This window comes from Enhydra lutris, unplaced genomic scaffold (genome assembly GCF_002288905.1).
Source record: "Enhydra lutris kenyoni isolate GAN:26980312 unplaced genomic scaffold, ASM228890v2 scaffoldscaffold9, whole genome shotgun sequence".
NCBI lineage: Eukaryota > Metazoa > Chordata > Mammalia > Carnivora > Mustelidae > Enhydra > Enhydra lutris.
Genome location: NW_019154093.1, coordinates 922,576 through 932,790, shown reverse-complemented (window position 1 = coordinate 932,790; position 10,215 = coordinate 922,576). Strand labels below are relative to the sequence as shown.

At 42.1% G+C, this 10,215-nt stretch overlaps 1 protein-coding gene across 2 annotated transcripts; it reads right to left on the bottom strand.

Moving 5' to 3' along the window:
• Positions 1–624: 624 nt before the first annotated feature.
• Positions 625–8,712, bottom strand: LOC111143203 (mediator complex subunit 18). 2 transcript variants are annotated; one of them, XM_022496759.1, is made up of 3 exons: positions 8,555–8,712; positions 7,833–7,975; positions 625–1,524 (listed from the first exon to the last, which is right to left on the bottom strand). In XM_022496759.1, the coding sequence occupies exons 2-3, from the start codon at positions 7,903–7,905 to the stop codon at positions 971–973; spliced, it is 627 nt and encodes a 208-aa protein (XP_022352467.1). In that variant the 5' UTR covers positions 7,906–7,975; positions 8,555–8,712; the 3' UTR covers positions 625–970. The 2 variants fall into 2 exon arrangements, with proteins under 2 accessions (XP_022352467.1, XP_022352468.1); XM_022496760.1 differs by having other exon boundaries at positions 868–1,524; positions 8,568–8,697.
• Between the last annotated feature and the right edge of the window lie 1,503 nt (positions 8,713–10,215).

The following is a 10,215-nucleotide window of genomic DNA, read 5'->3' as shown; positions in this document are numbered from 1 at the left end:
CCTGGGTTTGAGCCCCGCATCAGGCTCCCTGCATGGCGGGAAGCCTGCTTTCTCCCTCTCCCACTCCCCCTGCTTGTGTTCCCTCTCTCGGTACCTCTCTCTCTGTCAAATAAATAAAATCTTAAAAAAATCAATCAATCGGTCAATCAATCTCATATATATAAATCTATAAAATAAAGATTAAAAGGACATATAACAGAATAAAGATAGTATAACTTTTTGAATTATAGGATTACAGGTTTTCTTATTTTTGTCTGTATTTAAAAATTTTTTGGAGCACCTGGGTGGCTCAGCTGTTAAGCGTCTGCCTTCGGCTCAGGTCGTGATCTCAGCGTCCTGGGATCGAGTCCCATATCAGGCTCCTTGCTCGGTGGGGAGCCTATTTCTCCCTCTCCCACTCTCCCTGCCTGTGTTCCCTCTCTTGCTGTGTCTCTCTGTCGAATAAATAAATAAAATCTTAAAAAAAAATTTTTTTTTTAGTGAACGTGATACTTTGGTTAAAGGTAAAAACTATCAACCTCTATCAGAATTAAAACTAAAAACTGTCATTTTTTTTTGGTTGTTCCAGCTGGTAGTGAATCCATCCCAAATTAGCAGGGTGATAAAGAATTGGAATCACAGATGTTTCTCTTTATAGCTTTTATTACCACACAGTACAAGCTCGCAGTCTTATACACAAATAGCAAAACAAGTAAAAGATTTTCCTTTCTAAAAGCTAATTTATTCCAGTTTCCCTTCCTTATACAGAAGGACTGGATAAAGTCTTGTTATCCTAAGTCTTTCATTTGGAAAGGCTGTCACAGAGGTGAACTTGCGACATAAGGAAAACTGTACAGAACCAACGAAGTCCTTATTGTCCTCCTTTCTGGGGGAAGAATGCCCGGCTGGCAGTGGTGAAATGGAGCCTTTAAAACATCTTCTTTTTTGTAACAGGTGAGGTCAGGCCCCAGTGGCAGAGAGACTGTCTTAGTCACATGAGCCTCTTGGGGTCTATTTTCTCTAGGTGAACCAGAGGTTTCAGCTGCTCGGCAAAGTTCCTCATGTCATCAGAGACCATGTCCTGACCAGCTGGGGCAACAACACTTAGTTCCACAAGATAGGAAAGTGACAAGGCCTCGGTGCTGTCTGTGTTTCCTGGCACCAGGATGCGGAAGATCTTGTACACCATAATCTTCATGATACCCTTACGGAACAAGTGACCCTTGGCGACAAACTCATGGTCCATACGGAAGCCCATTTCCATCAAGAAGTCAGTGAGGTTCTCAGATGTTGCAATGTCTACACAATTGCGCACCAGGGCATGGCGGTTCTTGTCTCCCATTTCTGGCTGTCCCAGGTAGCGCAGATGCCAGGGTGCTCCTCCCCTATCCATAGAACGCCGGGCCCTGAGAACAAATGGACTAGCCTGCTGGCCCTTAAGGAGGAATACCATCTCATGGTCAAGGAAAGTCTCGGGTTCCATATTGTCGCATAAACCACGAAGGCGGTGGATAAGGCTTTCCAAACTGTGATCTAGAACGCTTCCTGAAGAAGGAAAGAGTATGGTTGAGTCCCATCTTTCATTTTGGGTACTGGGATTAGCAAAAGATTGAAAAAACTTAAATGAAAAACCTCAATGGTTTAGTGCAATGTTTGTAAAGCATAGGTCCAATATATGAGATTTCAGAGGGGTTATGCTGCCATGGCAGCATATGAGAAGGTTTATGAAAAAGTTAACCCTCTTTAAGTTTTTTGCATTATCTTAGTTGGTACAGGAAAGCCTTTAGGCCTTCCCTAAAACGCTAATCGCCAGTGGGCTTTGGGCTCAGAGGCCTGAACAACAGTATCTATCTAGAATAATAATAACACTCCTGTCATTTACTTGAAAAGTTATCTTCTATTTCTAGCAGCACAAGTTTTCTATCTATATTATAACATTTCCTTTTTATGTAACATATTTAAATACAAAGGAATGAAATGCTCCATAGAAATACACTGATCTTTGCTCTCATCTTGTTCATCTTCCTAGCGGCATCTGACATAGTTGTCAGATTATACCCACCTTGAAATCTACTCTTCCCTTGGCCTCTGGGACACAACTCTTCCCTTAGTTCTTTTTGCCTAACTCATTGACCATTCCTTTTAAGTTTACTTCGGTGGGTCTTTCTCATCTTCCCTAAACACTGGAGGATCCTAGGACTCAATCCTGGTCCTCTTTATCAACAATCTCTTCCTTCCAAAGCGACCTAATTTGGTGCTATGGCTTCAAATATCATTTATGCCCTGAGGACTCCTGTATTTATCTCATGAGCTATAGACTCATATATCCAACTGTCTCATTTATCTTCGTGTGTTCATATCCGATTGCTGGCTTTTCCTCCACAATCTTACTCCTGCAGTCTTCTCCATTACAGTAAATGCAAACTCTGTGCTTCCAGTGGCCCAGGCTCCAAACCACAGAATCATCCTGACTCCTTTCTTTCCCCCATATCCTACATCCAATCCGTAATTTTTAAAAAAAATATGTACAGAATCCAACCATGTTTCACTTCCTCATTTATTTCCATCTAGTCCAAGTTTCCCTCATTTCTTATCTGGTTTTTGCAACAGCCTGCTTCTACCCTCGCCTGCTCCTTCTCTTCTATACACAACAGCCAAGAGGTCTTTTTGAATATAAGGCAGATAAGAACAGTCCTCTGCTTAGGACCCTCCAATGGCTTCCCGTGTCATTCAGAATAAATCCTAAAGTCTTTACGATCATCTACAAGGTCCTATACGTTGTGGACTCTGCTACCAGTCCAACATCATTTCCTTCAACAATTTCCCTAGATCACTCTCTCCAGCTACAGTGATCTTCCTATTATTTCCTGAAAATGCCAACTACTTAATAAAGTATTTCTCTTCAGAGTCTCTTTCCATAGTCCCTACACTTAGAAAATTTTTCTCACCGGTAGCTGCATGCCTCGCCCCATCATTTCCTTCAGGTCTTTGCTCAAGTGTCACTTTATCAGAGAGGTCTTTTCAGATCACCCTGAACAAGATAACACACGTCTCTCCAATCTCTTTCCACCTCCCTGCTTTAGTTTTCTTTAGCATTATCACCTCAATTCTTTAGTCATCTTTCAATATATCAGTTGTATACTGATACTTTATTCATCTTTCTCCCTCCACTGATGATACTCCAATGCTAGTAACGTATTCAAATATTTATTGACTAAATCTGTTAAAATAAATAAGACTATATATTGTTACTATGGTAAATATTGATAGTGAGATTCAAAGGACTGAATTTTTGAAAATGGGGAGTGTTGTAGGAAAAGCAACAGATCAGATCCCAGTAATCACAGGACAGAAGATCATGGGAGCAGGGAACAAGTCCTACATTCAATACATTGTACCCTACATTCAGGACAGTATCAGAGATGTGTTTGTTCATTCCTCAAACATCTTTTCTTAAATATTTTATTTATTTACTGGACAGAGAGAGAGCGAGAGAGAGCATGCAAAACCAGAGGGAGTGGCAGCCAGAGGGAGAGGAGAAGCAGGCTGCCTTCTCAGCAGGAAACCCAGTGGGGCTCGATTCCAGGACCATGACCTGAGCCAAATACAGATGCTTAATGGACTGAGCCACCCAGAAGACCCCATTCCTCAAACATTTGTCAGTGTTGGTTCATTCAACCTATACTTCTTGAATGCTATTCTAGGCACTATGCTAAGAAGTAGGGGTCCATGCCCTAAGGGAGATTACAACTTAGTAGGGTAAACAAAAAATAAATAAGTAAGCAAACTGTAATACAAGGAAATAAAAGGAAGATGGGATAGAGAGCAACTGGTGGGGATGGAGAAGAGAAGACCTTTCTGAGGGGCTGGAGTCAAAGAAGGTCTCCCTAAGGGGATGCAACTGGGCTGAAAACTGAAGAATGAAAATGAGACGGTTCTGTGAAGAGCTGGATAAAGTACTGGGCCAGGGGGATCTTCAAGGGCTAAGGCACAGAGGTAGGAAAGGGCTTGGGCAATTAAAGAAAATGGAAAGGTATCAGTGTTTGTGCGTGAAGTGCTCTGAGTGAGAAGGAAGATAGAACCAAGTGAGGATTTGCCTGGGCCACAGCAGTGCAGGCCTGACATACAGTTCGTGGTGAAGGTGGTACTCTACCCAAAGGTCACTGGGCAACTATGTACTCCGCACTTTATTGTCAACAAAACAGGGAAAGACATGACTGCATTTACATTTTCAGAGGCTCATTCCAGGAACACTGGATGGACTCTTCAAGACACAGTCATGAGGCAAAAAAGTGTAGCTGAGGGGAGACTGGTCCAAATGAAGAGAGACTTTAAGAGAAACAATTATCGAATGTAATGCATGATACTTGATTGCATCCTGTTTAAAAAATACATTCTGGGCACAGTTGGGGAGAAACTTTTTAATATGGATTAGATGTTAGGTGATATTAAAATATATTATTAATTTTCTTAAGATAATAATGATGGTATTAAGGTTATGAAGAAAAATATCCTTGTTTTTTAGATAGGCTTACTGAAGAGTTTAGGAATAAAATGTTATGAGTCAGAAATTTTCTTTTCTTTTTAAGATTTTATTTATTTACTTGTGAGAGAGAGAGAGAATGAGAGGGGAGAGGTCAGAGGGAGAAGAAGAATCCCCGCTAAGCAGGGAGCCCAATGCAGGGTTTGATCCTGGAACTCCAGAATCACGACCTGAACCGAAGGCAGTCGCTCAACCAACTGAGCCACCCAGGTGCCCGCAGAAATTTTCTTTAAGAACAGCAAAAGAGGGGAATGTGGCTGGCTCAGTCAGTGGAGCATGTGACTCTTGATATCAGACTTGTAAGTCTGAGCCCAAGGTTGGGTGTAGAGATTACTTAAACATACAGTCTTGGGATGCCTGGGTGGCTCAGCTGGTTAAGCCACTGCTTTCAGCTCCGGTCATGATCCCAGGATCCTGGGATCGAGTCCCGAATCAGGCTCCTTGCTCAGCCAGGAGCCTGTTTCTCTCGTTGCCTCTGCCTGCCACTCTGCCTGTCTGTGTGTACTCTCTCTCTGACAAATAAACGAATAAATAAAATCTTAAAAACAAAAACAAAAACAAAAACAAAAACCATACAGTCTTAAGGGGTGCCTAAGTGGCTCAGGCAGTTAAGCGTCCGATTCTTGATTTCGGCTCAAGTTATGATCGCAGGGTTCTGAGATCAAGTCCTGTTTCAGGCTCTGTGCTGGGAGTGGAGCCTGCTTAAGATTCTCTCTCTCGGGGCAACTGGGTGGCTCAGTGGGTTAAGCCTCTGCCTTAGGATCAGGTCATGATCCCAGGGTTCTGGGATAGAGCCCCGCATCAGGCTCTCTGGTCAGCAGGGAGCCTGCTTCCCTTCCTCTCTCTCTCTGCCTGCCTCTCTGCCTACCTGTGATCTCTCTCTGTCAAATAAATAAATAAAATCTTAAAAAAAAAATTCTCTCTCTCCCTCTCCCTCCACCAACTTCCCGCCCCTCCCTCTCTTAAAAAAAAAAAACTTAAAAAAACAGTGAAAGAAAAAAGATGAAGCAAATATGGCAAAATGATACAAACTGAAATCTAGAGGAAAGAAATGGACTGTTCACTATATTAGTTTGAATTTTTAAATAATAAAACAATTATTTAAAAAGATGACTACCTGGGACGCCTGGTAGGTCCCCTACAGCAGGTACTCCATAGTGTTAATGATGTCTCCAGTGACAGGCATCATGGTGATCAGAGGTGCCTCCACGCTGTCTGATTAAGTTGAAGACAACAGAACTGGTTTAGGAGTCTCCAGTCAGGTAAAGCACAAGAAACACCTGGAGAAGTGTTACATTGTTACCAGGCTCAGTTGGTGGAGCATGTAACTCCTCCCCACTTTTTTTTTTTTTCTAAGATTTATTTGAGAGAGCACACATGGAGAGGGGCAGGGGGAGAGGGAGAGAATCAGACTCTCCACTGAGCGCAGAGCCTGACATGAGGCTTGATCCCAAGACCCTGAGATCAGGACCCGAGCCAAAATCAGCAGTGAGACACTCAACAAACTGAACCACCCAGGCACCCCTAGAATGCAACTCTTGATCTGCGCATCCTGAGTTCAAGCCCCATGTTGGGGGCACAAAGTTTACTTTAAAAAAATAATAATAATAAATAAAAAATAAAAAGATGACTACCTGTTGGTGTGGGAAGAGACAGAGATAATCAGAAGTAGAAACAATGTAATAAGTAAAGGTTACTAAAATAGTTCAAGTCCCAGATGATAAACCAGTGTAGGACATTGCCGGTGGAGAAAATGCTTATTTAAAATATATGTTGAGGGGCACCTGGGTGGCTCAGTCAGTTAAGCGTCTACCTTCGGCTCAGGTCATGATCACAGGGTCCTGGGATCAAGCCCTGCATCGAGCTTCCTGCTCAGTGGGGAGTCTGCCCCTCTCTCTCCCTCTGCTGCTTTGCCTGCTGTGCTTTCTCACTCTCTCTGTCAAATAAATAAATAAAATCTTAAAAAAATATATATGTTGGGGGCACCTGGGTGGCTCAGTGGGTTAAAGCCTCTGCCTTCGGCTCAGGTCATGATCCCAGGGTCCTGGGATTGGGCTCTCTGCTCAGTGGGGAGCCTGCTTCCTCCTCTCTCTCTCTGCCTGCCTTTCTGCCTACTTGTGATCTGTCAAATAAATAAATAAAAATCTTAAAAAAATATATATATATATGTTGGAAGTAAAATAAATATGACGACTTAGAGATAGACTGACTAGATGTGGGGGTAAAGTGAAAAGCAGAGATTGACTCCTAAATGCTTGGTTCGTGCAACTGGTGAATGACAGTGGCACTTACTGGGTTGGGAAAGACTGAAGAAGAGGTAGCTTAAGAAGTGAAAATTAATAACCTAATGTTGTTCATATTAAGTTACCAAATGGATGATCTGAATTAAAGTCTAAACTCTTGCACAAAACATTATCTGACTTCCTGAAAATCACTACTCTCTCTGGATCTTGAGTTCTCCTATCTGGGCAAGTTATTTTACCTGTTGTTGTTTTTTTTTTAATTTAGATTCTTTTTATTTTATTTTAAAGATTTTATTTGAGAGTAAGAGACAGAGAGAATATGAGTGAGGGGTGAGAGGGAGAAGCAGAGAACTGAGTGGGAACCCAATGTGGGGTTTGATTTCAGGACCCTGAGATCACAGCCTGAGCTGAAGGCAGATGTTCAAGGACCGAGCCACCCAGGCACCTCTCAAAGCAGGATCTTGAAGAGATATTTGCACCCCCATGTTTGCTGCAGCAATATTCATGATAACCAAGAGGTGAAAGCAACCCAAATGACAGATGAATAAAGAAAATGTAGTATATCCACACGATGAAATGTCATTCAGCTTTAAAAAGGGGGATCCAGTCACATGCTACAGTAGGGATGAACCTTGAGGACATTATGCTAAGTAAAACCAGTCAGTCATAAAAAGATAAACACTGCATGAGTCCACTCATATGAAATATATAAAGTAGTCAAAATCAGAAACAAAAAAGAAAGGTGATTGCTAAGAGCTGAAGGGCAGGGGGGCAGTGAGGAGAAGGAGCAATTAGTATTCGAAGGGTATAGAGTTTCAGTTCTGCAAGATGAAAAAGTTCTAGAAATCAGTTATACAACGTGAATGTAATTAACGCTACTGAACTGTACACTTAATTTAATGTGTTTGTGTCTGTGACCATAATTAACGTTTAAATTCTTTTTAAAAAGTTGTTATCTATTGAGTGCCAGAAATCATGCAGGCTGCCTCTGTATAACAGCCTCTCATCCCCACAGATGATGAACAGAGAGAGGAAAACAGGTCATCCAAGTAGCCTGGCTCACTTACCCTGCAGCAGGTACTCCATCATATTAATAGTGCCTCCAGTGACAGGCATCATGGTGACCGGAGGTGCCTCCATGCTGTCTGATTAAGTTGAAGACAACAGAACTGGTTTCAGAGTCCCCAGTCAAGTAAAGCAGAAGAAACACCTGGAAAAGTGTTACACTGTTAATACATTAGAAGGGCAGAGAAACAACCGACCTGCTTATGGCACTGGCCTTGATATCAAAAGTTTCATTCATCCATTCAAACTGTTTCAGTAACTGCTATAGGCCAGTTTCAGGAACGGATACAGAAATATACAAAGGAGTCGTGGTCGTGGACTTAAAGCACAATCTTCTAGTCTCAATATCTGAAATCTCTAAAAGTTTTCTGTGCAATCTTGAGGAAGTCGTCAAACCTGGGACTCAATGTCCTCCTTATAAAAAGGGGCCAACGATATTTAACTCCCAGGACTTTGTGGCTCGGGCATGGAACAACATTCAGAACTAAGAGGTGACTTAAGAGACTTTGTCTACTCTTCCATCTATAGATGAAGACACTGGGACTCGGAGAGGGGCCCAAGGGCACACAGCAAGTCGGTGGCAGAGTTTGAATCAATCTAGAATCTAGGCGTTCCACCTCTCTGAAAATGACTTTCAAAGAGAGCGAGGCGGCACCATGAAGTTTTTTTTAAAAGAATGGTTTAGGTCCCCTTAAGCCAGCATCAAAGACGCGTACCCACTTACACTAGAAACACGCCTCCGAGCGCACTCTAGTCTCTTCTCGTAAAGTGGGTAATATATCCACCCCAGTATCTCGGAGATTTTAAACAATTAACCCCGAGTCCTAAAATTAAACCCCTCTGGAAAGTGCGACACCTCCTCCCCGTCTTTCCACTTCCGGCAAGAAACGGACGTCACGTAAATCTTGACCCGGGTGCCCTACGACGTAAGGGTGCCGAGAAGGGATAAAAATCTCCCTCTTTGCAGCCTCGCAAACAGAAGCGCATGCGCGAGATGTAATGCGAGGCTGTATGGAAGATGGCGGCCTCCTTTGAAGGGTCTCCTGGGATTTACGAGGGGGCTGGACGTCGTAGGCCGTCCTCTAGGAAAATACATTTTCAAGTTTGACGATCTGGAATGTTTTAGTCTAGGAAATCTCTTGAAATTGACAGGGGCAAAGGAAAGCCTGGGGAAGGGAGCAGTGGAAAACTGGGAAAAGAGAGGCTTACAAAACGGATTTTTTTTGTTGGGGTACCTGAGGGTGAAAAGACACCGTTTACTGCGAAGCGTAATGTTCTGAACAATTAGAGAGCTCAGCAATACACTTAATATTTGTTCACTTTACCGTATATGTTTTACTTAATTTGAAAATATAGAGAGATAAATCACTGTTTATTGAATGCCTGCTAATAATTTGTCAAGCATATAAGGTGCGGACAAAGTGAAGACTAAAGTGAAGTGAATGAGGTACTCTTCTGGAGTAAAAAAATTAAAGGGACACGAGAAACTCAGTGGCTAAGATAAACACTGTTTTAGTGCAGTATTTTACAAATTTAATGCAAAAAATGAACAATATGTCAATTTTAAATTTGATCCTCACAGCAGCCCTATGAGTCAAGTAGAATTATTACCCTAATTTTAACTGATGGGAAAACCCAGGCGAGTTGTTAAACAACATGCGAAGGAGAGGGGGGGCTCTAGTACCAATGTAAGCCATTGACTTCAGAACCCTCTGTCTTAATTACTGTACTGTACTGGGACTTCGAGCTCTAGTCCCTTTGCTGTAACCTTCCCTACCTCCCATTCATATTTTTAAAAATACTGAACATTTCTTGGAAGTCTATAGACTGTTCTAGACATTTTGTTAGCTGTTAGCTCCATCTCTACCCTCAAAAGGGTTTATAGGTAAGTTGTTGGAATCAGAAGTTTAAGCTGAGTCTACCATGTAATTTGATTCAATAGGAAAATGAGATATCAGGAACTCAACCCCTTTGGAAGCAAGCAGGACACTTGGTCCATCCTGGGGACATTAGTGAAGGATTCCTGGAAATGGTAATCAATGCCCACTTGAAGGATCAATAGATGTTAGATAAAGAAGGGAGAAAAGAGAAATTCAGGTGAAGGGAACCGCATGTTCAAAAGGATACGGAGTTAAATAGAATTAGGGTATAGAATCTGATGTTAGGGGCTGAAATATTTAAATGAGTCTGGGGAAGGAGTAAGGATGAGACCCTGGAGGACTTTATGTGCTAGACTTAAAGAACATCTGTGAGTTTTAAAAAGATCACTCTGGCTGCAAGGTGGAGAAAAGCTTAAGAAAGGAGAACCTGGAGAAAGAAGACCAGTTTAGGAGCTTTGGCACAACTCCAGCTGAGAGATAATTATAGAACAAAAGACAGATTTTA